The following is a 26,511-nucleotide window of genomic DNA, read 5'->3' on the forward strand; positions in this document are numbered from 1 at the left end:
TGATGTTTTATAGCAAATAGACCATAAATGAATCGTGAGGATACATTTAGATGTCATGTATGCCAGATCATGTCTTGATATGACATGTCAGGCCATGATACGTCACATATTGTTAGGTCATGTCCATGGGCGTAAATCCCAGGGGAGTCAGGACCACCCCTAGAAGTATCATTAAAAACCATGCTGTGTATTGTAAATAACATAATGATGTATACTTAAAATATCTGTGTAAGTAGTAAAACAATACAAACCCCCAAAAATGCTTTTTAAGTTTAGAAACATTTTTAGTCCCCCCTTCCTTGCCTCACAGTGGTTACACACGTTCACTACATTACATCATGATCAGCTGATTTAACAAGTGTACAAAAGCATTGTATTTCTTTTATATGGGGACACTTTTTTTAAATAAGTCATTATGTTTTAAGGTATTTTTGTGGCTTGATTGTAAACTTAAAAATAAATAAATGGTTTTAAAGAAGATTATTTTGGTCAATTTAGTCAGCTTTTTTATTGAATCAAGAGAAACACTGAAAAGAAGGATAATGATACAGTCTCCATGCTACACTAATGATAGTATTAAGGCTTTCCTCTGTGTACACATGTCCTCTACAAGTATAATTGTGGCTGTATTATTTGTGTCCCCTTCAAAAATTGCTCTTCAGAAAATTTATGTTTATTATCCCCCCCAACTGTTAGATGAGATTTACGCCCATGGTCATGTCATGTGGTACCTCATCATACTGTGACAGGGAATTTGTGTTTTTATGGGCAGAAAACTAAGAAAAACAAAAATGAAAGTGCTTGGACTTATGTGCCTTGCTCAAGGGCACTTCAGCAGTGATGATGGACACTGTAGACGAAATATGACTTAGCCACAGCTGGAATACACTCAGCAGCTTTCTGGGTACAATTAGCCATTTTGTGCAAACCTGTCTTGTATTTGTAGAAATGCTTGTGTCTCTGGTTAAATATGTGTGTGTGTTACCCTGAGGTGCTGTCTGTGTCCTGCTGGCTCACTTTCAGCCAGACTTAAATGGCTCTCAGCGTCAGTCAGCCACTTCTCCATCGCCTTCTGATCCGAAAGAAACTTCTGCCACTTCGAATTGCAATCCTGCCAACGCCTTGAGAGACACACACACACACACACACACACACACACACACACACACACACAAACATTTCAAATATGTGCACAACATGAGTCAATATTCATGCAATCATGTACATCACTCCACCTGTTCTTACTTCAGTCTGTCCTGGTAGAGCTTATTCAGTTTGTCCCAGTTAGTATTGAGGAGGGCGGTGGTCTCCTGGATCTTCTGACCCTCCAGAGGCCGAGCTCCAGATACCATCTCCTCTCTGCGGGCCACTGCTCCAGCCACTGGGCATTGCAACTCGTCGATGCTCCCTTTCACCTCCTATTTGGTAAGTGAAATTGTTACCTTTGGACAGAGCCAGGCTAGCAGTTTTCCCCTGCTTCTAGTCTTTATGCTAAGCTAAGTGGCTGTAACTTCATATTAAACAGATTGGTGTCAATGTTCTTATAAGCGTATTTTCCAAAATGTTGAACTATTCCTTTAAATATACATTAAAGGTCCCATGACATGGTGGTCTTTGGATGCTTTTATATAGGCCTTAGTGGTCCCCTAATACTGTATCTGAAGTCTCTTTCCCGAAATTCAGCCTTGGTGCAGAATTACAGCCACTAGAGCCAGTCCCACAATGAGCTTTCCTTAGTATGTGCCATTTCTGAGTCTGTAGCTATTGAGGAGGAGAGGGGGGGGGGCAAGGTGGAGAGTGGGGGTGTGGCCTTGACCAACTGCCACTTTGCTCGTTTGAAAGCCATGATGTCTCTCTCTCATGGGTGGGCCAAATTCTCTGGGCGGGTAAAGCAGAGAAAGGGGAGGTAACCTTGCTCCTTATGAGCAAGATTCCAGATCGGCCCATCTGAGCTTTCATTTTCTCAAAGGCAGAGCAGGATACCCAGGGCTCGGTTTACACCCATCGCCATTTCTAGCCAATGGGGGACCATAGGCAGGCTGGGGGAACGCATATTAATGTTAAAAAACCTCATAAAGTGAAATTTTCATGCCATGGGACCTTTAAGTTCACAGCCTCTTTCTCATCAGCATGAAAGCCCTATATCCCACCCTCTGATAGATAGATAGATAGATAGATAGATAGATAGATAGATAGATAGACTCTTCATTAAATTATTACCTACTGCTTGATTTTTAATGATATTATTTCCTAAGAAATATTGTCTGTGGCTCTCAGACAGAAACACTAAAGCAGTGCTGACCTTCAGGCAGTTCTCTTGTTGAGGCAGGTTATAATAAGCTGCAGGCCAGTATTCAGGAGAGTTCAGCTTGAAGTCCGTCTCTGACACTGAACGCAGCAATGCCTGCAGCTCTGTTAGGTACTCCTGTACCAACACATATTTACAAACACACAAAGAAGAGAGAGAGATCAGAAAAAGAAAATCTTATAATTTAATGCAAGAAAAATAATGCTTTATGTCATCTTTGTTCGTTTCTCTAACCAGGCAACATATCAAAGCTACCTTTAAGGGGGGAAAAAAATCATATTTTCAACTGATTAAGTAACCAATCTGGGACTTCAATTATTAAATAAGTTCATTGGATGTCATTGAAATTCCATGTAATTAAAAAAAAAAAAAAAAAAGAATATGGGAAATTTTAATCAGATCTATAGAAGATAATTTTTTGTGTTTGATATAAAAAAACTATTTAAATTACTTACTGTATATTTTATTTTAATTTTATTTAACCTTTATTTATCCAGGTAAGTTGATTGAGAACAAATTCTCATTTGCAACGACAAGTCACATTCACACATTCATTCCTGAGAGCTGCCCAGTACAACCACAGTCTGATCTGCTGGCCACTGAGCAGCTCCACTGGAGCGGTTGGGGTTAAATGCCTTGCTCAAGGGCACCTCAGTGGTAGTAATGAGGGAGGGACAAGTGCTGCTCTTTCACTTTCCCGACCCAGATTTTATCCTGTCGGTCTGAGGATTGAACCGGCGACCTCCTGGTCCCAAACAAATGAATCGTTTTAAAGTGGTGCGTTACCATGTGATCTCTCACAGAAAATTCCTCCTCAAACACATTATTTATCCCTATTGTACGTATATCATGATCATATTCAAGCTTGTGTCAACTCACTTTGAATGTATTTGAGCTTTTGATTATGAGTTCACTCTTGAAACAGCAATTTTAATACATGTTATATTTCCCCTGACCATGATACATGGTCAACATGGCAAATGAAACATGGCAAATTAAACTGCCTATACCACTGAAGCTCCTCTCCATAGTGCAGAGATACTGTGGTATTCACACTCAACGCTGACAATTTCACCTCATTGTTATGCTTCTGTCACCTGAGAAATCACTTCTCCTGTTAAACTTTTTTTTTTAATTAACCCAAAATAAAAAAATAAACACTAATAAGCATTATTAGCATCTTTACAGATTGTTAATGATTGCTGCTGGCCTTACCGAGCCACTTCTGGGTTTGACTGGTGTGACAGTAACAACGTCTGTACAGGTGTGGTGGAGGACACAAGCTGATTCACTCACTAGATGATGAACTGAATATCCTTTGCAGAGATACTGTTCAATCTGGCGGCTCCCTACTTTTTTTGTCAGGAAAAATATATACATTTGCTACTTCTGAATCATTATAAGGTATACTAAATCCTATGATTTAGTATTGCACTTCCATAAAGTTTGGGGACTCACAAAAAAAAGGTCAATTGGCCAAAATATCCTGACTTTTAGTCCTATGGTTCAGATACCAAAAACCTACATTTCCCATAATGCCATAATCCCAAACTTGATTGCATCTTTGATTAAACCCTCCCTGCCTGGTTCATGACCACTTTGAAACTCCATACCAGTTTGTTTTTTGTTAAATTTATAGTCTATAGGCCCAAGCATCTTCTTTGCATCCAAATCTCTGAAAAAAGTGAATCATTTTCTTAAAATGTTAAACTATTCCTTTGAACTTTTATATTGTACCTGCAAACTATTCTCTAACAACATTTTAAGTCATTGCTACAATATCTGTGCATTAAAGGATAGGTTCACATTTTTCAAGTCTGTTTGTTAACAACACTCACATGCATATGTGCAGTCAAAGTTATTGGTTTCTGTATATTTACTCAAGTACTGTACTTAAAGGCCGGGTCCATCTGCCAGGTTTTTCAAATGAAAACGCCCACTTATCCTTAGCAAAAAGCAGTGACGTGGGTTACCATAGTAAGCTAATCAATAAGGTTATGAATAATATGAACTCTAGCACAAGCTCAGTCAGTGTTAGCTGTGCTAAGTTTGGACATAACAGCACAGAAGCTAAGCAATGTATCATTACTACTATGGATGCTAGGTTAGCCAGCAATAGCGAACAACTCGTGTTCTGCGATGTGAAATCACCGAAATTACTGTTTTGGTCAATAAATTCTGGTGGATTTGAAAAAAGCAACAAAACGGCTTCAGTTCCCCATCGGAAAGGGCTGTCTGACGGCAAGGTAAAGTGGTGAAAATATTCTAAATATAGCATAAACTTAAACTGAAATTGAATTTTTTAGGTGGTCCTATTTTTTGTGGCTGAAATATGTTTTGCTGGAACCACTGTCCACAGCAGTAGCCTACATTTTGCTTTATTCAAAGCCACCAGACTCCCTTGATAAAAACTGCTGCTTCCGCTTGGTTAGTTTGTGTAATTGTGTGACTGTCGGATCCAACCTAACAGCAGTACATTGCTTAGCTTCCTGTCTGCTTCTCCTAACCAGTCCCTCTAGGATTTTGCGATGTCGCGATCGCGCCAATTCACGCAAATTCAACCAATCACCGTGACTTTGGTGCGACTCGCAATTTTGACCAATCACTGCAACTTTTCCACAAAACATTTCAGACCGTCCTGCCAAACTGTATAGATTTTAACATCAATGTACGCTGTAACGTTTTGTCACTCTAAAGTCAGTAGCTGCTGTTTCAATCCTGTCGCCTGCCTGCAGTGGACGGGGGCGGGGCTGCTGCTCATACAGTTCCCCCCGCTACTGACGCGCACACACACAAACACACACATGGTGGATGCAGGAAAAACCGGAGATGAGACGACACAATGACCTAAATTGAGGACAGCAACTCTTGTTATTGTAAGTGCAATGATAAGTCCAATAAGTAATTTATCAAACTGTATGAATGTGTGTCCCAGGCCAGGTTAGGAAATTAACAATGTAAAGAACAAGCCACTGACAGATATGTTCATATTTGATTCATTCAATAAATTATTATTTTTTGTCTTAAATCCACCAGCCATTTTCATATTATACCAACATTTGCAGCATCCTGAGCCTTTTTGGTAAGGTTACTAGAAAAACTCAGCCCAGAGTAGTTTTATTCTCCCTAAAACAAGTGTCCTTTTTATTTTTAAAGAACTATAAAAAAAAGAAAGTCGCAACTTTTTTTGCAACTTTCACTGTCTCCCGCAACTTCATTGCAACAAACATACAAAAGACATTGCAACTTTTATCGCAATTTTTTTAGAAAGATTGTTGGGCCGCAACAATCTATAAAAAAGGCCGCGAAATCCTGGAGGGACTGCCTAACATGGGGCCGTGCCGACCACCATCTAAGTTACTGTGATATACTGTACGATTGACTGCATATAAAGAGTACTGTACTGAAGCTACATCATCATACAGAAACCTATGTGTATGTTTGGATTTTAATACATAAGGAATACTATTGGGAAGCTCAGAATGATTTAAAAGCCTCAAAATAATAATAACAATAATAATAGACTCACCCGTTTAGTATAATTTTGAGGTATTTGAGCGCATTCCTTTTCTGTTACTTTATGCTTTTACTGCACTACATTTGTCTGACGGCTAATTAATTGTTACTTTGCTAATTAAGATTTTACATACAAATTATGCAATATGATGCATTGTTACTACCCAACATTAAACAAAGTAATGTGTTCCACCTCAATGTACAACGGTAAAATGTTGTTTACACGTTAACGCATCAATAATAATGATCCAATAACATAACATATAATAATAATAATAATAATAATAATAATAATAATAATATTCTGCTGCATAATGAGTACATTTATTGATGATACTTTAGCTTTTCTATCATTAGCTAAAATTAGCCACCAGAAGCTACTGTTTTTACCAAAAAGGGTACCAGGTACTAACCACAACTTTTGCAAGTCGAGCCTTACCATGCAGTGGAAAAGCGGCAAAAGAGAGCATTTAGTACTAAAAAGGCTGTAACTTTTCAAGATTCCCACTTGTTTTTATTTAACTATACTACTGAATGTTTACACAGGACTGTGGATTTTGTCCCCCATCTCTTACATTTAAGTTAAAGTAGAGACAGCCAGTATGGACAGGAGGAATTATTACAGTGTCCAATAATACTTTCAATGTACATATTAGTTTGAGAGTAGTATCAGTTAAGGTCTTAGTAAAACCGGTTCTATCTCGACATGATTTTGAAATTTTAATCCATGGTTTTATCACCACTCGTTTAGATTATTGCAATGCACTTTACACCGGTATTAGCAAATCAAATATGGCACGATTACAGCTAGTCCAAAATGCAGCTGCTCGTCTTTTAACCGGAACTCGAAAATTTGACCATATTACACCTATCCTCCAATCCCTCCATTGGCTTCCTGTGCACTTTCGCACTGATTTTAAAATTCTTCTATTTGTTTTTAAATGTCTGCATGGCCTGGCCCCCCAGTACCTCTCTAATCTGCTCGTGCCCTACACCCCCTCTCGTTCGCTCCGGTCGGCTGACCAGGCACTACTGGTCGTCCCCAAGACCAAACGTAAATCCAGAGGTGTTTGCCGTGGCAGCTCCGAGACTCTGGAATGAGCTGCCTTTGCACATCAAACTGACTGAGTCCCTTCCTGTTTTAAATCTCGTCTTAAAACTCATTTATTTTCTTTGGCTTTTAACTCAGTTTGAGGGTTGACTTTGAGTTTTGTATTATTGCATTTCTTTTATTGTTTTATTATTTTGTGCTGTGCCTCTGTTGTATGCTATTGTTTATTTATAGACTGTGTTCAGCACTTTGGTCAACAGTGTTGTTTTTAAGGTGCTTTATAAATAAAGTTAGATTGGATTGGATTGGAAGGTCTTAGGGAAATATTGTGGCCATGATTGAATTATTAAAAAAAAGTATTATGGTTGCACAGTGATGCATGTTGGAACTAATTGATTTAACCCAGTATGACAGGCTCATATATTATCACTCATTTGATAAATCATATTCACAATACACACACATAGTAATTCATGTTTCATAAGGAGCCTTTGACATTGTGTGCATGTGTTTGTGATTTAATGCGAGTTGCTGAAACATGAGAGCAGAGCAGATCTAGATAAAAAGGAGAGGCTTAAAGTAACATGGTTTGTCTAACAAAAGGCATCCTCAAATTAAATAAAGTTGGCAATGAAAAAATAAAACAGCCTGTTACTGTGTGGATATTAGAATTAGTTCCCAGGTTACTGGGTCAGAAATGTCTCACTAGGGAAGTTTCAGCCCAAGCAGTTATTATGGTATTGTTCACATGTTTTTGTGTAGACTGCCAGCAAACACAAATAACTTTCCAGCATCTTAAAACTAAACCAGTGTAGACATGCATATTTTGGAATTGCCTGAGGTTTCCAGTCTTCCAGAAACAAAAATGTTTTATAAATTGAAGGCTTGAATTTGTGTCTTCAATGACTGCAGACCAAAAAGGTTTGAGCCAGAAAAGAATAGAAAATTAAAAATAGCTCCCACTCTTATGATCTGGTCTACTCTTCTCTTTCTTTTAGACCACTTGGACTGAATACACATATTTACTATATTTGTCTTTATTAAAACCATCATAAGGGATCTGTAGCAACATTGCAGTGTCTGACTTTATAGAATGCTGCATGTCTAGCATGCCACAATGATTCACTGCTACTGAGAAAAGATGAAAATGACTAAGGGTCCTATTTTGGTGCTGGTGTGTGGCGAGAAGTGCTGCAAGGTTGACTTTTACTGGCGTGTACTGAGGCCATTACTTCGTCTGAGTTGGTTTGGTAATGAAGTGACTATTGGCGATCCAGCAGAGCAATGCAATCTTGGTACCAACAATGAATGTGCACTCTTTGCTGCCCCAGGTCAGAATGTCACCAGTAAACAAAAATAGAGCCCTAAATGTCCAAATTCACAAGGGACATCTTTTTAACATGAAAAGACAGTTTTTCCACTTTTGTACAATCCACATGAAAGTATATATATTTATTTCTTCCTTCCTTTGAGATCTCATAGATTTACTATTAAATCTACAAATGGATTCCCCTTCAAAATGTCTCTTAAGATCTGATGCCAATCTGATATGATGGCTGTAATCAGTTACAATATAGCAATATCAAAGTTTGTAGGGAAATGTTTTCTCTGTTTGTGACCCTCTACACAGAGGTCAGCTTCAACGACACCCCTGGAGTTGGTAGGGATTGAGTGACTTGCTCAAGGACACATTAGCTGGGAAGACACTTTGTGGTCACTAATAATACAAACTAAAACCTCACCATTAAACCATTTCATAATATACAGGATAACAACTGAAGTGCATGTTTGTTACATAGGTTCTGGTGCTGTCTACGATTACATCGCACAGCTTGAAGAGTATGGGAAGTAAGTGCACCAATTACTGCTTAAGAGTCCTTAGGTAATGCGCGAAGTGCCTAAACAGCTTGAGTGAAGCAACTCAGAAGCCTCACTGTACCACACAGAAGTACAACATCACTAAGAAAGAGTAAGTGTGTTTAGTTTGTGTCTTGGTACACAAAGATAACACTAAATGTGCTTGTGATTCCTCTCAGTGCGCCTGAAGAAATGCATTACTGTAAGTCGGAAATCTGACAGTTTAGATGTGTATTTGTCCAAGTTGACCATGTGGTGTACATTAAGTGTATGTGGTCGATTCATGTGATTGGTTGACAGGATACATACTACAATCTTCAGAGATTGTCAGTTCAGGGAACTGCGAGGGTATAATGTGATTGGTTGGCAGAGGCATGCAGTGACAGAGCAACCAATGAGATTCAGACATGTGAGCGTGTTTCACATGTACACATAAGACATGTAAATGAGAATGCAGCAAAGAAAAACAAAAAAAGCAACTCACATTTTTATTTTCGAGGGAATCTTTTTTTTTTTTTTTATTTTCAGAGAATTAATTTTTTAAACTAACTGAAAATATGTTACTCAGATGAGTGATTATGGTTATAGCTTCAAATTATCTTAAAGGATAAGTCTGGTGATATTGGAGATTTTCTCTTGTCAACAAATGTTATAAAAAGACCAAAACCAAGAATGAGTGTATCTACTAACAGGTATTATGTGCATATTAAAGCGTGATATATCTTATTTCTCTGTGCCACAGAGCTCCATTGTTGTTAAAAAACTATTAAAAACACATCAATGAACCACACTGTTGCACTGGGTGACATGTCCCTTCATTACCGTGAACACACAAACTGTAGTTTATTTTGACTCCCACATACACTGTCCTGCTGCCCCAAATATTCACTAGAGCACAACATGTCGATTAATCCGCATCTGAAAATAGTCCCCAACAAATAAACAGTTTCCTTCTGTTTGAGTAATTTTTGCTGTAACTACAGTGTCCAGCTGCCTTAGGAAATAACTATATATTTGTAAGATTTATGTCGTCAGTAGGAACGGGCTTAGGGCTGAGTTGTCCAATACAGAGTATGGAAGTAAGAAAGTATTGAGAGACAGACTATCATATTGTTGGTTTTTGGTCATTTCATTGGATTTGTTGACAATAAAAAAATATCGAATAACACCAACTAACCTATACATTAGACATTTATAAATATAGAGAAATGTCTTCTTGATTCTGGTGCATTTCTCTACATTTTGAGTAATACGCTAATTTGCTTTCTTGTCAATAGTTAAATGAGAAGATTTATACCACTTTTATGTAAGAGTCTTATCTGACTGTTGGAAAGAAAGCCATACCTTTCCTAAAATGGGTTGACAAGTATTGGTATCATTATTAGCCTGTACTCAGCTGTTATAACTCTAACTTAGAGAGACTCACTGTCACTCACACTGTCTTTTAAATGTTTAGATAGAATCTTTTATAGTAGTATTAGTACTATGAACTGGTTTGATTAGTATAGTATTTTTTATTAGTATTGTATATATAGAAGTCGTGCTTACTGAAACTCACACATAGTCTTTTGAAGGGTATGAACTTGCCCTCCACCTCAACCCAGCGCGTGTTGAGCTGGAGTTGGCGGGGCTCCACTAGATTGGCGGCTCCAGCTTCTGAGAGCTGATTGGCTAAGCCCTGCACCTCGTTAAGCTCCTCCTTCTTCTTGTCGAACTCTGAGCCAATTTCCTATTGGACAAAATCAACCAGGAGGTCACTTGCTATTGGCTGAGACCGGGGGTTAAGCACAGAGAGGCATGTGGATGTTGAAAAACACACACACACGCACGCACACACACACACACACACACACACACACACACAGACAATTAATACATAATAAAAATGATAAAACATTAATTTACTCACTAGCACATACTCCAACAAAGACACAACACATTAATTGAAGGGGGAAGATATCATGTTTGTAAGTGTCAAACATACACAAAGATTTCATATTGTGCGCTTATATAATACTGTATGTATCTCCATTTCAACATGTATCTCTGTTTCAACAATCTATAAAAAAGTAATAAAGTGGTGCTATAATTAGGAGGCACACACTGCCTTAAGACTTTATTTACATTAAGAAGGAGTACAATCACTGGCCTTTTAAATAAGTACAGAGGAGTAAGTGCAGTGTGGGAACTGGGTGAGGGTGAAAATATGCATGGAGAGACAGAAAGACAGATAGATGAGTACACAGAGAGACAGACAGACAGACAGACAGACAGACAGACGGACAGTGAGGAATCTCAGCTGCGGCAATAACAGGTGAGTCTGAGAAGAGCAAGTCAGACGTCCGCTTAGCGAAATGTCATAGTGATCATCTGAAAGTGAAAGACACACACAGAGTCAGGGTGGGGGACGAAAAACAGGTGAGTCCAGGGTATCAAAATGGACCTCAAATGTGCTACACCAGTATGTAGCATTACCATCAATGTATAAGTAATGTGGATATCTGGAAATCACTGTATACTAAAAAAGGCTGGTAGTGTCTCTCAAAATAGTTTATAACACACTTTAAAGTAGTATGTATATATCATACTACTTTAAAGTGTGTTATATAAATAAAATATATAAATAGTTACACTTCAGCTATTTTAAGCTATAACAAATAATTATTATACTACTGTTTGACAAATAATTTGGTAATGATATACTGAGCCTCTTTCCAACTCTGGGTCCACCACAAACAAATCCCAGATAGAAAGCTGCAGTCTTCTTCTGGGGACAAAATTGATCTGCATTTTTTTTTTTAAATAGATAAGAGGAAGATGTCCTGGAACAATTATTCAAAAAATTAGCTTCCTAAGTGAATAATTGCAAAAGTCGTGACACCAACCCTTTGTCCAAAAGCAGGGGAAGAGGGGGATAAGAAACAAAAAAAAAGAAAGACGTTTCCCACTGTTAACATGGAACAGGAAAATGTAGAATGAGAAATGATTAAAGACACAGAAAATTTGAGACAGTGTTAGATGAAGAGCTGGATGGTGAGGAAGACGGATATAATATGTAGAAAGGATTAGATTTCACTGAAATTGTATTTTATATGGTTTTACGTGACAAATAAATTGATTGAATTAATTGATTGATTGATAAACAGTAGGTTGAATATCAAGCTTCTTGGTGATTTCTTAACATGGCAGAAAGACAAAGATATTATTGTCAATGTGTACATGTATATATGCCTGAGTGTGTTTAGTTATGTATGTGTTATTACCTTGACCCTCTCTCCTTCGGGGGGATCAGGGAGTTGGTCCACGCTGCGTTGGATGTCGTCCAGCCAGGCTAGGAGGTCATGTGACTTTCTCCTGTACTGGTACCACTGGGGAGCGATGGCCAACGCCTTCCTGTTCCTTAGCACACGCAGGTCCTACACACACACACACACACACACACACACACACACACACACACACACGAGATACAGGAGATACAACATCTGAGGAGAGTTGCTGGTAGGAGAATTTTGTTACCTTTGAACTGAACCAGGCTAACTGTTTTTCCTGTTTGCAGTCTTTATACTAAGCCAAGCTAAGCATCTCTTGGCTCTAGCTTAATGCACAGACATGGTATTGATCTACTTATCCAACTCTTGGCAAGACAGTGATTAAGCGTACTTTCCACAATGCAGAACTACTCCTTAAAAGTCTCCCTCCACTCAAAAAAGTGTTTTTCTTATGTTTAAGTTGTTATGTCCAATATATTTCTGACCTTGACTATACTGACTTGTATCTGTACAAACATTTTCACTAGAGAGGTGTTTTCAGATAGCTTTCCTAAAGGGGAAGGTGTCTGTGCAGTCCCTGAAATCTGTGATTCAAACATATCCCGGGCAAGCTGGATTTGGTACGTCACTAATCCGTAAACCAATCTAATACGCAAAGACCAGCAAAGAAATCTGAAACCTCCAGTGCAGAGCGGACTGTCTGTATAGCTGTGTCAGCCACTGCCAGTTACAAGCTAACAAACAACATAAAAAAAATAGATGATAACTACACTTACCATTCTGATAAGTCACCGATTTAAGTGACCGACACCGGGTTCAGATGGGACGCAGGAACTATAGTTGCAGATCGCGAGCTAGCGGAGCTCTGCAAGCGGAGCTCTGCAAGCGGAGCTCTGCAAGCGGAGCTCTGCAAGCGGAGCTCTGCAAGCGGAGCTCTGCAAGCGGAGCTCTGCAAGCGGAGCTCTGCAAGCGGAGCTCTGCAAGCGGAGCTCTGCAAGCGGAGCTCTGCAAGCGGAGCTCTGCAAGCGGAGCTCTGCAAGCGGAGCTCTGCAAGCGGAGCTCTGCAAGCGGAGCTCTGCAAGCGGCCCGGATGGGGGGCTCTGCAAGACAGCTGCTCATGCTCCGGCTGCAATCCCGCAGAGCTCCTCCCCAGCCTCCTGTCTGAACCCAGCATGAGGCTTAAACATGTAGCCCTATGGCTGAATTTCTCCAGTTACTCCGATGCGCGGTGCTCTTTTACTGGTCAACCTAAAGATGCTAGACTGTAGTCACCAAACAAGTCTCAACCTATCGCAAGCAGTGGTGGTGGGGAGGCCAGATCCACATTTTCTCAATGAGGGAGAAAGAGTACACTTTCTTCCAATCACTTTTCAGGTTTTTTTTAAAAAACCTGTTATTTATCTTTCTTGCTTAACTTGTGTATTTCATTCTGATAATTTGTGTGTGTGTGTGTGTGTGTGTGTGTGTGTGTGTTACCTTGACAGTGTTGTACTTGCTGTTGAGCTGGTTGTGCTTCAGCCTGATTTGCTCTCTCTTGTCCTGATCCGGGACTCTCTTCTGTAGATTCTCGCCTTTCAACAGTAACTCCTTCACTGCACTTTCCTCACAGTCCTACATAACAAACACAACACATTTTTAAGAGATGCACACATAATATAACCCCTGTGTGTGTGTGTGTGTGTGTGTGTGTGTGTGTGTGTGTGTGTGTGTGTGTGTGTGTGTGACCTTGTCCTCCTGGAAGTCCTCCTCCTTGAGGTTTTCCCCCTGTTTGACTTCCTCCTCCAGGAGCTCCAGCCAGATCTTTGCTTCACTGTGGTACTGATCCAGCTCCTTGGCTGATGCTGCGTTCTGTCCCCCCCCCCCACAGCAAGATGCACATGTGAGAGAAAAGAAGAGACGAAGAAGAAGAAGAAGAAGAAGAAGAAGAAGAAGAAGAAGAAGAAGAAGAGATCATTAGTGGACAAGAGAAAGTACAGAGGTTGGAGCAGATTGAGTCTATTAAGTGAGACTTTGAAGTCAATTTAGGCAGAGTTTAAAATAAATTAAGTAAATCTGGTGAGTGTTTGAAGTTGGATCATAGTATTTAGCAAGAAAAAGTGGATTTAAGTGTTTACAAGTCAAAATGACAAACTGACATATTCATAACAATTCATTAGACTGGGTGTGTTATTGCTGTTAGAATATTAAAATAATACAATTCAGAGGGTAGAATTCTTTCCTACCACCATGGAGGCGATGCGTTCTGCGATGGTATCAAATCTCTGGTTGAGTTGCTCCACTTTGGGTCCCACCTGGGCCTGGCAGTTCTCCCCCCTGGTGCACATGAGCTCCTGGGCCAGAGCTCTCACCTCCTCCATCTTACCCCTCGTCAGCTCCAGCTCTGCACGCAACACCTGCAAGACGTGAAGTGAAACAAAACACACAAAGGCACAAAATTAGAGCTGCATGATTTAAAGTTCAATGTACGTCTTGTTTCACCCATTTTTGGGATAACAGAAATGTCATCCTTGGTGCCAGTGATTAAATTCTGGGCAGACCAAGGCTTTAGAAAAATCTATATATTTTGTGACAATAATAAATAATAATAATAAAAATAAATTAGTGTACACATTTAAAGATCAACAGAGAAAATATAATATTCTAAAACAGACTTCTTCGAATAGCTACACATCAAACACCTAATTGCGAAATGTAACCATTATTAAATACTTAATGTTAAATTCTAAATACCATTAAAATATTTTACTTTGAAAACTTTATTTATGATTTTTTTTGGGCAATTTTAAAGTATTTGTTTAGACCGTTCCACTGAATTAAAATGGTATAAATCCAGTATTTAACAATACTGTGGAGTGAACACTTGCTGCCTCTCATAGGGCATTAACGAAAGATGAGTGTGAGTTAATGGTTTATGACTCTCTCTCACAGCTAATAATAACAGGATAATTATCTGTATTATCAAGTAAAACTGCACTTCTCAAAATCCACCTCCTTCAAATGTAATCTACAGACAGACTCAGAGAATTAGTGGAGAAAACCACCAAGAAACATAAAAGATATGGACTAGATAAAACACAACACACACAAAGATAGAAATTACAACCTTCAGCACAGCGTCATTGGGCCCCTGGCTGTCCATCTCGTCCATCTTTTTCTCTGCTCCGTCGATCCATTCGTTCACTTCCTTTATCTCTCCATCCAACTTCTGCATCTGTCGTTGGTAGTCCTATGAGAGAGAGAGAGAGAGAGAGAGAGAGAGAGAGAGAGAGAGAGAGAGAGACCGAGAAAGAGAAAATATTCATTTCTCGAGGCTGCAAACAGTGACACTTCTAATGGGTTATTTTTAGAGAGTTTGGAATAATTATAGCACTGATAAGACAGAAAAATGAGCATGATTTTTTTAAATGCTTTTCTTTTTTCTTTTTCTGACCAGCAGCAGGTTGAGCCATTCTTCTGCTCTTGATGTGACTGCGATCCAGTTGCAGCGCAGCAGGCTGACTTTGTCGTCCACCAGGCCCCCATGACCCCGGAGCACCGCCTTGAGGGCCTCTGCAAGGTCCACCACGGCCTGTAGCTGTGGCTGACGCCTCTCTGTCTCCCCGTGGATGGACTAATGAAGAAAAGGGCACAAGAGGGGAGTTGAGGGACAAAATGTGATAGCAGACTGAACCTAACAGCTTAAAGGTCAATTATGTCTATTTTTAGCATAGACTATGTTTCTATATGACCTGATAGGTCAGTTTAAACTGAGACGGTGGGTTCTCATATTATATATGTGAGTACAATGGGGCGGGGCGAAGTCCATGTTGAGTTGTTTCTCTTTTGTTGAAAATGTATCAGTTGAATCATACCTTCAGTGTCTTTCTTTACCCCGTGACTTTTGGATATTGCAAATAAATGGCTACCTGTTTTTCTCAAGCCTTGATGCCAGCGTTGTGTTTTGTTTTCCTTACCCTTCTCCATGTTACAACCTTTTATCTCAACTCATAACAATATGCAACAAGGTCTCACACCGCTGGCTTTATGTTTTGTGTCTATATACTGTATGTGTGTATCATACCTGTGCCCATGCCACCTCAGCCTCCAGGTCACTGGGCATACCGTCCACAGCAGAACGCCTGGTCAGTTCAGCGTCAGTTGCGGCGAGCCACTCAGTCAGCCCGTTCAGCTCCTTACGCAGCTTCCTGGACAACTTCAGACTTTTCTCCAGCTCCAGTTTACTCTCAGTTACCTACACACACATAAAAAAAGGATACATCCATGTCTAAATCTGACTTGTATGATCATGTGTGTCTAACTATGTGTGTGTTTGTCTGTGTGTGTGTGTGTTCTAACCTGTGAGCCCAGCTGGTTGTAGAGCAGTTTGAGGGCGGTCACCCTGTCGTCCAGCTCTTTGGGCTGCTCTGTCTGCTGCTTCTGGACGATCTGTCTGCCTGTTTTTATCACCGTTTCCACCTCCCCTTTCACTTCACTCAGCACCTTGTATAACTTCTGTTAGACACAAACAGACAGCAGAGGCTTAACATGGGATCAAACCATAAATGTATCCATCTATCTGCCACAATGACCCACCATGCATTGATCCAGCTGTGACTGTACCACGTCCTGCTCCACACTGCGGATGTCCAGCACCCCCACCTGGCTTTTGACCCCAGCCAGCAAGTGCTCGCACTCGGCCAGTCGACTGTCAAAGTTTGCCGGTTTCTGAAAGAGGCGGAACTTCGTCCACACATCTGTCAGCATTTTCTGTGAAAAGGAAAGAGAGACATACTGACCTGCAATCAAATTAAGCACTATAGGCTTGGGTGCTATGGTCCTGCAGAGGGGCACAACAGCTGGGAAATGAAGTAAATTATAGAAAGAAATAAGACGCAGATAAGTGCAGATTGCAGAGGCAGAAGCATCCATGTTTTCAATGGATTGTGTATCCCGCTGTACCTCTCCTCCTTACGATATGCACAGCTGGCACAACTGGGATACCTTCATTAATCATTTAAATCTCCTGACAAGACACCAGGATTGGTTGCTAATGGTTCACCTGATCTTGTGCCCTTTTCTACATGCTGACAAAAATCAATGCAGCAGAACCAGAGATATCGCCTTTTTTATTCCCCACATTCTACTTCCTTGTCAAAAGGCACGTGCATTACCAACAATGCAACTTGACCGCAGAGCTGGTGCTAGCCTGCTATATTAGGGTGGGCTGGTAGAAAAAATAGGTGGGCAACTTGGGCAGTTGGTAGCACAGAGGTTAAAGAAGTGCATTAGTGGCTCAACAGGTGCCAGCTTCCAGGCCCTGGTGACATGGCATAAACATTTGACCTAATACCAGCTGGCCTGGCAACCCAAAGGCATAGGATGTATTTGAATATATTTGGGGAGGCATATAATGTCAGGGGTCTGGGGGTGCTCCCCCTGAAAAATTTGAGTATTAAACACTTAATTTCTTGCATTCTGGGGAATTTTCATGCACCTATTTCTAACTTTTTCTGCATCAATTTATGCTGGAAATGTCTTTATTTATGTAAAGGAAAATAATTGAAAATATAAAACATAATGGAATATAATGAAGTAAGGCTCTCAGGCATTCTGTATTTTTCAAATATTGATTCTCCTGTAGATCAACTTTTCTCATTTAATGTTATCTCTGCTGAGTCAACACACATGTAGGCCTAGGCATGATTTACTCCTCCCTCCTCTTTTGCGTCTTTTGTTTGGGGAACTAACCTCTTTAAATGTTCACGTGGCACTTATTCATGTGAATGATAGGCTACATGAATTCATTTTAATTAATAAACCCCTAGACTGTAATCGCTCAGATGTGTTTTAGCAAGATTTCTGCTCATGTTCAAAACTTGAGTGCACATTCAAAATGTAACTGAGATAAAAGTCATAATATTACGAGAATAAAGTCACAATATTTCAAGAAAAAACACCTGCCCTATTCTACTGTGCATTACATTATTGCTCTGCTGATATGGCAGTATCTCATCCACACCGTCTGACAGAAGCAGAGATCCCCGCCAGGGTCTCTGGATGGGACAAAGTTTAGGGAAACGGCTGAACGCTGCTCTACATCGGAGGTGGAAAACAGAAACTACGGCAGAAGCACAGACACAACGCCACATGTTTTCAGCAGACACACACACACACACACACACACACAGAAGCGCATCCATTATAATCAGCTGGTGCTGCTACACTGACTGCGGAAGCCGCGCTGCTCATCTCTATTTTTACAGAGAGAGTGGACACAAAGCGACGGACAGGTCTGCTTCAGAGCACTATAACGATGAGAAAATGGGGCAGTGGGCGACTTTGGAGGTGGGCTTTAGGCTGCCCACCTAATCAGAAGTTAGAAATGGTACTGGTATTTTCTGTGCAATTTTTTCCAGTGGCTGAACACATTTTCTTAACTTTTGATTGGGTGGGCAAGACGCAGGCCAATTGCTGCCGCCGGCCCCGCCGACAGTTTGGTCAGAGATTGGGGTGTGTTATGCTAGCAGCGGCTAATATAGCCTGGAGTGTCTAGCCTACAGCAGACATGAGGAGCTACAGAGGTCTTCAGCTCCAACCGACACTGACATCACTTAAGAACATTTATCACACAGTTCCCTCTGGAGAAGCAAAGGGTTTTATATAACTTTTTCACAAATGTAGTAATACTCACCAAAACACCTGGAAACACACTTTGATGTGGAAAATCAGAGGAGTTCCCTTTAATTTTTGAGACCCCCAAAAAATGTGATTTTAGGTTTTTAGTCAGAGGTAGTATTTGTGTGTTTGTACAGTACATGTGCAGGTGTGAGTGTGTACCTGGGTAAGGTCTATCTGTCCCATGACCCTCTGGGACGTCTCTTTGTCCTGGTTCTTCTTCCTCATGTCCTCCAGGGTCGCATCATGGCCACTCAGCTCCGACTGGATTTTCTATTAAACAAACACACATCTTTTAATGCCAAATTAAAAATAAAAGGATTCCACAAATTATCTTAATTACTGACAGACCAGCCAAAATCTTTTTTAAACTAAAATGAATAAACATTTTGATATTATAGTTATGAAGTATATCAATTTAGTAAATTGAATACGATCTGTCTGAAAAGTGAAACAAAAGCCAATACATTTTAAATGGATCGAAGAGTGTACCTCCCTCTGCTGATCAGAAGGGGGCAGGAGGCAACAAGGTGATAGGAGATTTAATAACCTGTCACCCTCTCTCCACGCACGCACACACACACACACACACACACACACACTCTCTCTCTCTCTCTCTCACACATTTTCATCACTCATTTCAGGAAATTATTTCACAATCTACTGTCTGATTTGCCCAGTCTAATAACGGCAGGTCCAGATGGGTCTTTTTGGGTCTGGTTACATCAAGGCATCTCTAGCTAATCTAGTGAATTTTGGTTTCTCAGTCAGGATCAGTCAGGTGAAGTTTGGTTTGGTTAAGTCTCATCAGTTCTACTAGTTTGTACTAGTTTGCATCTAGTCGGGTCTGGTTGGTCCCACTGGTTGGGTCCCGCAAAGTCTGGATTTCTGAACCGAATGATGTAAACCCCAAAGATGGAAATAGTCTAGGTGTACTGGCCCACCTTTAATTCTTGTAAATTATTAAACACAAACAGATACACGCTGATGGCTACCCAGACCGCCCTACCCCCAAAACAGCGGTATAAGTTGTATATCATATATTTACGTTTATTGTAAGGCAGTGACCCTTTAGTGGGCGTAGTAATTATGACAGGAGCAAAGGTAGGAAGTCAGGTGACGTAGTATAAAGAGTGACAAAGTCCGCATTGGGAGGAGGTCAGGGTGGATGGATGGGTCAAACAAACAAAGGATTTTGACCTAGGAAAAAAGGAAATGTTGACTTATTTTAGTATACGTACATACAGTAAGTTAACTTATGCAACATACTTAACTTACGTCACATATGTAAATCTAACCAAGTAGTTTACTACGTGTTTAAAACTGCTACTGGGTTTAAAACATGCACCTGTTGCTGGTACTCTCCAACGGTCATATATTTAGTTTTGGGAGCCACTGTCAAACGACCTATTCTGTCGTTTAGGTATGAGGACGTGTTGGGCTACCTGAGCCTCCTGCGGTATCTGCTGGGCGTCTATAAGGTCAGCCAGGTACGCAGTGAGGTGGCGGTCGGTGTTGGCCAGCGAATCCTGGATCTGTCTCAGCGTCTTGTCATTCTCCTGGGCCCACTTGACATTCTTCTCCAGTTCCTTCTGCCTAAGCGCTGCCTGGGGAAACAGGAAACACATTACACCTTGACAGAAAATATAGAAAAACAGATTATAAATACAGAAAACGGAAAATACATCAGTAGATTTTTCCATTTATACATTCATAATCTCTTAGAAAATAATCAGGGGGAGCATGGTATATTTCATTCACATATAACCTGTTGTCTTGTTTATGGTTAGTTAGTTAGTTAGTGTACTATATTAGAAGTGTATTCTGAATAACATCAAAACCTCTACAATTGTGCACACAACATTTCCTACTACATTTCAGAATGTGAAATCTGAAATTAGGCCAATAGATTAATTAAAAAAGAGACTGACTCCAGTCTAGTAAAGGTTAGGTGTTGAGAGCCTTTTTTTGTGAAATTGTATTCAAGAATGCACTTGAAAAAAACAAAACATTTGTGATTATTTTTGGGCATTTTAGGCCTTTATTTGATAGGATAGCTGAAGTCTTGAAAGGGGAGAGAGAGGGGGAATGACATGCAGCAAAGGGCCGCAGGTTGGAATCCAACCCTCGGCTGCTGCGTCAGGGACTGAGCCTCTGTACATGAGGCGCATGCTCAACCAGGTGAGCTACCCAGGCACCCCTGTGAGCACTTTCTTAAGATTTATATATTCGGTAGACACCAATGGGCAACAGACTGCTAGTTTTGGTCTTTTCATAGGATTTTTGACAGTAATAAAAATGCAGAATATCGCTGGCTTTAATTAATGCACGTCTTCGTGAAATATGTTGTTCTGGAAGCTGGGTGACCTAGTCACTACTCGTAGGGTTAGTTGGTAAACTACTGGTTAACTAACACTCTAGCCATGGAACATGCTAGCGCTAGTCAGTTAAAATAGCTCTATTTTCTCTGGACTATGTTGTTTATTCACTCACTTGCGTTTTGTCCACAGGATTATTTAAATTTCCTTCAATAAAGAGTCTTATTGAAGAGGGAATAAGCAAGCTTGTTAACTGCTTGCTAACTGTCCCTGTTGCAAGCTTGTCAGCCTGGTCGCTAACAAGGCAATATGTTCACACTACCTATAAGGACGCATTTGAACGATCGACTTATAAGCTATGACAGCTTCCTTCTAGACTCTCTGGCCCTCCATCAGCACTGTCAAGCTGGCTTGCTACTGGTCAAAGGTGCAAATTTGTGGATCTGATTTCTCCAAAGATGAAGTTTCAAAGATTTTCTTCGCCTCTGCAAGTGAGTCCACTAATTGCAGTGATTCCATTGAAATTAACTACACTGGTAATTAGTTTACCAGGCTGTAAACATGTTAATTTCTGCTGTAAAGTTGCGTTTCTCTAAACATCTATGGGGATTGACTCGTCTCAAGTGGCCACTCGAGGAACTGCAGTTCAGCCCCGGAGCTGCCGCTTGAAAAACATAATTTCTGCATTTTACTGGTATATTACCACTTACTTAAATAAAAAAATACTTTACTTGACATAAGCTAGTTTTAGCTTAATTTTGTATCAGGACAGTCAAATCTTAATTGTTATATTAAATTCAACATGTTCTTAAAAGTATGATATTTCAAAACAACTTTTTTTAAATATTATTCCTTGTTGCTTACTTTTGGAATTTCTTTTGCATGAACATCCCAAAGCAGCAAAAAAGAGTCTTTGAGAGTCTTAATGATCAGAATGGGTCAGATGTCTGTCCCAAGATGGCAGCGGCAGAGACGCATCTCACAAGCCGGATGCGGTATCTAGGTACAGTATATATATATATCTATAGTTTCTAGCATGTGTAGGTCACAACAACTTTAATGCACAAACACATACACACACAACCCCACTACCTAAAAAACGAGCACACACACACACACACACACACACACACACACACACACACACACACACACACACCCTGCATGTACCCTCTTGAAGGATGGAATCCGGGGTTTCTGTCTCATGTTGTCTCTGTGTGACCGACCACATCAACGCCACCGTCGTCACTAACAACACAAATGACCAATGATCTTCTGATGCCTGGCAACTAGTGTTTCCTTTTTGCCTTTCCTTCTAGTGACTGCCTACGAGATTAACTAGTAAACGGGCCTATTACATCACAAGCTTGTATGAGCTCAGGTGAGAGGGAGGCAGAGAGTGTGTATGGTGTATGTGGTATCAGGTGAGCATGCTAAGCTCTTGCAGAAGGATAATGACTAAGAATAGCCCTGGCCTGTCTAACCCTTGTGTGTCTCTCACACTAACACGCACGCAGGCAGGCAGGCAGGCGCGCACACACACATCTTCTAATGTTACCAGTGGATGTGTCTTAGTTGATAATGTATAACATGAGACAAACATTGATAACAACCTTCCCTGTGGCGATGTACTCCATTTCCCTGGCAATTGTCGGCTCATGAATACATATTCTCATTAAACTCTCGGTTTTCCCTTATTACTTCTTCTCTCGCACACAGACACACCGTCACAAATGCAGTGACTGTGAACAAGAGAGATAGAGGATCACTGTTTGTCACATAACTGCTGTCAGCAAAGCGCAAGCGGCGTTCTCCGCACCACTCTTCCTCTTATTGGTTTTCAGCCATTACAAGAAGCTGAAATTAAAAAAGCAAACACGCCTCTTTGATCTAAAGAAGTACAGACAAAGATGTGAGACAACCTTTTTTTGCATGCGCAGGCTGGAATTATCTTCACGAGTTTTTAAATGGGACATTGATATAATGAGATTATATACTTATTCTACTGTCTCTGCATTTACTTGGACCCCTGCACTCATGAGAACTTGGCTCCATCTGATGCTGGGAAAGTGTTGACATACAGCTTTTTGACTTTTGAACTTCCAATACTTTGCTTTGGATAAGAAGTAGGTAATAGATAAGAAATATACTTCTTTAATGCCTAACTTTGATTTGAATGAAACTTGTTGTAAAGGCAATCAAAATAGTGCCAATGCCAGATGGAGTAAGGAAGCTTTATCTTGCTCAGGGTTGCTGCTCCATGTGCAGCTACAGCAAATAAAATGGAACCTGCCATTGGCCACATGAGGGCCTATCCATGGGTTTCTTTCCACCTGTACATGCAGCTATTGATTCACTCCTCTGATCAAGTCACTAGCCTTAGAACTGAAGTTGGTCCCTGTGTGCTGCACTGTGGCTGCCCACTGCTCCTAAATAGTTAAGATGGGTCAAATGCAGTGAACAAATGTCCTCACTGGAATAAATGAAGTACAAATTAGGTTCCCCGTAGGTATACATTTAGCCAGAATATGTCTAAATAGGACCTTTTCACGGCAGACATTTCTACACATTTCATAGCAAGAAAAGCATTGGTACTAATAACATAACTGGCTGCATTCCATTTAGTTCCAGGGCCCTGGTAACAGAGTCATAATTAATGTTATTAGTTATGATATCATAACTCATCTCAGTAATTAATACATTATGTTGGTATTTTAAAACAAAGTAAGGGTAAACTGCTTTCTGTAACAGATAGAACCTTGCAAAACACCCTTTCTAAAAAACTAAATTTTAAAAGGTGTTAGATTTAGATATAATGTATTTAGAAAACATCTACTTTAACTAACTAACATTTTACATCTACTTTAATTAATAAAATATATATCACTGTCAGTTTTGTTCCTCGGCCATGAAAAAAATATTAAGGCAATATTTTGGTCTCTGTGTGCTTTTGCGCCGCCATCAGTCTTTTCAGAGATACTCACAAACACCCCCGACCTTTTTCTGAGCTCCTCGTCCCCTTTATGGATGACAAACAAACAGGGCTCCGAGCCGCCGGGCCTTACCTCACATGCATACATGCTGACATATACACCAAAACAAAGGACACCAGCTTCTGTACACACACACACACACACAATACAAAAAAATTACACTTCCTCCCAAAAAATACAAAAAACTCTGAAATAAAAGAAAGTGTGTCTCACACACAGACACACAGACACACACACATACATACACACTGCCTCTTATGGGTAGACAAACAAAGGGTGGCTTATCAGGCTGCAAGGAGAACATTAATCTGGTTCTATTGTGAGGGAGGATCAACCCAGCGGGCAATGAGTGTGTGCCTCTGTGTGTGTGTGAGTGGGTGCAAGTGTGTCTAATCTGTCACTGCGGATCACCACAAGAGGATCAGAATGTATTGCTGCTGATGACGGCTAGAAGGAGGGAAGAAAGATTTTGGGAAAGGAAGAGGAGGAAAAGGAGGAACAAATTTAGGAAGAGGAGAGAGGACGAGAGAGTGAAGAGGAGTAAGAAATTGACGAAGAAAAGGCAGAAGAAGGAAGGAGGGGGGAAGGAAAGGGAGAAAGAAGAGGGGTAGGGGTATGAAATAGAAGAAAAAAGGGTGACAGGAATATGACAAAGAAGTGCAAGAAGGTGTAATAAATTGAGGAAGGGGAAGAAGGGAGGATTAAGAGTGGGAAAAGAAAAACGCAAAGGATGTAAATAGGGCTGCAACAAAGACCCTGTTTCCACCTGATTTTAACATCCATCCTGAGTGTGTATAAGTTTCAGTTGTTACTCTCACACAAATCATACATTACAGAAACGTGCAGTGACAAACAAGTGCTGCCTACAGTCTGTGTGTGTGTATGTGTGTGCGTGTGTGTGTGTGTGTGTGTGTGTGTGTGTGTGTGTGTGTGTGTGTGTGTGTGTGTGTGCATGTGACTTTGCTAAAGTTCCAGTGTACAAAGTGCTACGCCATAAAAGGATACTACAAAAATATTCAATAACTCCAAATCAAGTGTTGGGCCAAAGTATTATTTTCACTATTAATTGTTTAAGCATTTTTTGATTAAATTGATTGTCTGGTCAATAAAATGGACCTTACTTAGTTCACTACTATAGAAGATACACATATCCATACTAGAGAAGCTGTCACGATTGCAGAACAAGCAGCAGGAGATGAACACAAATGCCATAAAATAATTTAATAACCAAAGGCTTACAGAGTCCAAAAACAGGCAGGGAACTAACAAAAACTCCAACGAAGGTATCAATCAAAAATAACAGGGAAAAACCAGAACACTGAAGACAGAGACACTCACGCTATGGACAAAGTTGGAAAACTTGAGACTAAGAAGATGACGAACTGACACCAGACAAAGGGAGCACACAGACTAAATACACAAGGCAATGAAGGTTGTAATGAGAGACAGGTGGCATGAGGGCTGATGACATTAGCGCGGGGCAGACAATCACAAAGGCGGGAAAACACACAAGATAGAAAGTCAAACAAGACATAAATTACCTCCTAAGTCCTTTCCTAACCACTTTTCCTTAACCCCGATAGTACACGCCAAGAAGTGAAGGAAAAGTGTGAAGGAGAATTCAAAAGGAATTAGGAAAATACAACCGCGATGCGATGAGAATCCGACTGCCCTTACACTCAGCTGCATAATCATGCGACGGCTAATGTTATTGACGTAGGTCTGCCGGTGAAACTACAGTTCTGACGGTGGACTACAGAAAGGCATCCGGATACTTCATCCCGTGCGTTTTCACTGTGTTCTTTCATGCTGGCTCTATAAACGTGGACAACCTGGTGGAAAATATCACTTCATCACCATTTTATTTCCCATCATATTTCATAAAGTTTATTATCATTATTGGTTGCTCACGCTCACCCTAATTTTTACCCACATGCATCCCGATTATGTATGCAAGATAAGCAGAACGTGTTAGACCTACGAATCTACTGTAGGCTTATATTCTTTATTATAAGGGTTACTGTAGATGGTTGTGGGTGAGTAAAAGAAATACATTATTAATAAGGACAATATTCTCTAAACTGTAAACCCAGCGGAGTTGTCCGCTATACTGTGCCCATTTACGCACGAGAACAGCAATCAACAGCGTAACTCCATTGATTATTTCAGAAGCTAAAAGTGAAGTTATGTTTTCTCTGTCAAGTTTATAACAACAGTTTTTAGTTTTGCTGTTTAAATGTCCCACGATATCAGCTACAGTGGCATTTACTGCACACATGGAAACATTTACATTTTCTGAAAGCATCCTCTCTCATCACTACAGTAAATCTTATATGAAAACACTCATACATCCCTACAATGTCATTTAAAAAGCAATAGCCCACAGAGACTGTAGAGAGGGTGAAAATAACATATTTGCGTGAGTGTGGGTGGGTGATTTCAGGTAACTGATTTGAATGCCGTCAGAGCCGATCCGCGCATTCTCATGTAATATTAAGGGGGTTGTGTTAATGTTCTGTTTTGTTCCGGTGTTTGTCTGTGT

The 26,511-nt window shown here is 40.3% G+C and overlaps 1 protein-coding gene across 25 annotated transcripts in view; it reads right to left on the minus strand.

Annotated features, from left to right (window-relative positions):
- dmd (dystrophin) overlaps nt 1-26,511 on the minus strand; it is a 458,768-nt gene that overhangs the window by 157,809 nt on the left and 274,448 nt on the right. For 22 of the 25 annotated variants that reach the window (XM_035998529.1, XM_035998533.1, XM_035998526.1 and 19 more), the window contains 15 exons: nt 20,104-20,265; nt 18,821-18,931; nt 16,577-16,750; nt 16,340-16,495; nt 16,065-16,235; nt 15,435-15,614; nt 15,108-15,230; nt 14,227-14,397; nt 13,730-13,852; nt 13,481-13,615; nt 11,996-12,148; nt 10,291-10,461; nt 2,303-2,425; nt 1,246-1,418; nt 986-1,121 (listed from right to left, as the gene is read on the minus strand). In XM_035998529.1, the coding sequence (XP_035854422.1) occupies nt 986-1,121; nt 1,246-1,418; nt 2,303-2,425; nt 10,291-10,461; nt 11,996-12,148; nt 13,481-13,615; nt 13,730-13,852; nt 14,227-14,397; nt 15,108-15,230; nt 15,435-15,614; nt 16,065-16,235; nt 16,340-16,495; nt 16,577-16,750; nt 18,821-18,931; nt 20,104-20,265 (2,262 nt within the window). Of the gene's footprint in view, nt 1-985; nt 1,122-1,245; nt 1,419-2,302; nt 2,426-10,290; nt 10,462-11,995; nt 12,149-13,480; nt 13,616-13,729; nt 13,853-14,226; nt 14,398-15,107; nt 15,231-15,434; nt 15,615-16,064; nt 16,236-16,339; nt 16,496-16,576; nt 16,751-18,820; nt 18,932-20,103; nt 20,266-21,840; nt 21,983-22,146; nt 22,477-23,960; nt 24,178-26,511 lie in introns of those variants that run through there. The other 3 variants (XM_035998542.1, XM_035998543.1, XM_035998544.1) reach the window with 3 other exon arrangements.

Source organism: Sander lucioperca, chromosome 24, assembly GCF_008315115.2.
Source record: "Sander lucioperca isolate FBNREF2018 chromosome 24, SLUC_FBN_1.2, whole genome shotgun sequence".
Lineage (NCBI taxonomy): Eukaryota > Metazoa > Chordata > Actinopteri > Perciformes > Percidae > Sander > Sander lucioperca.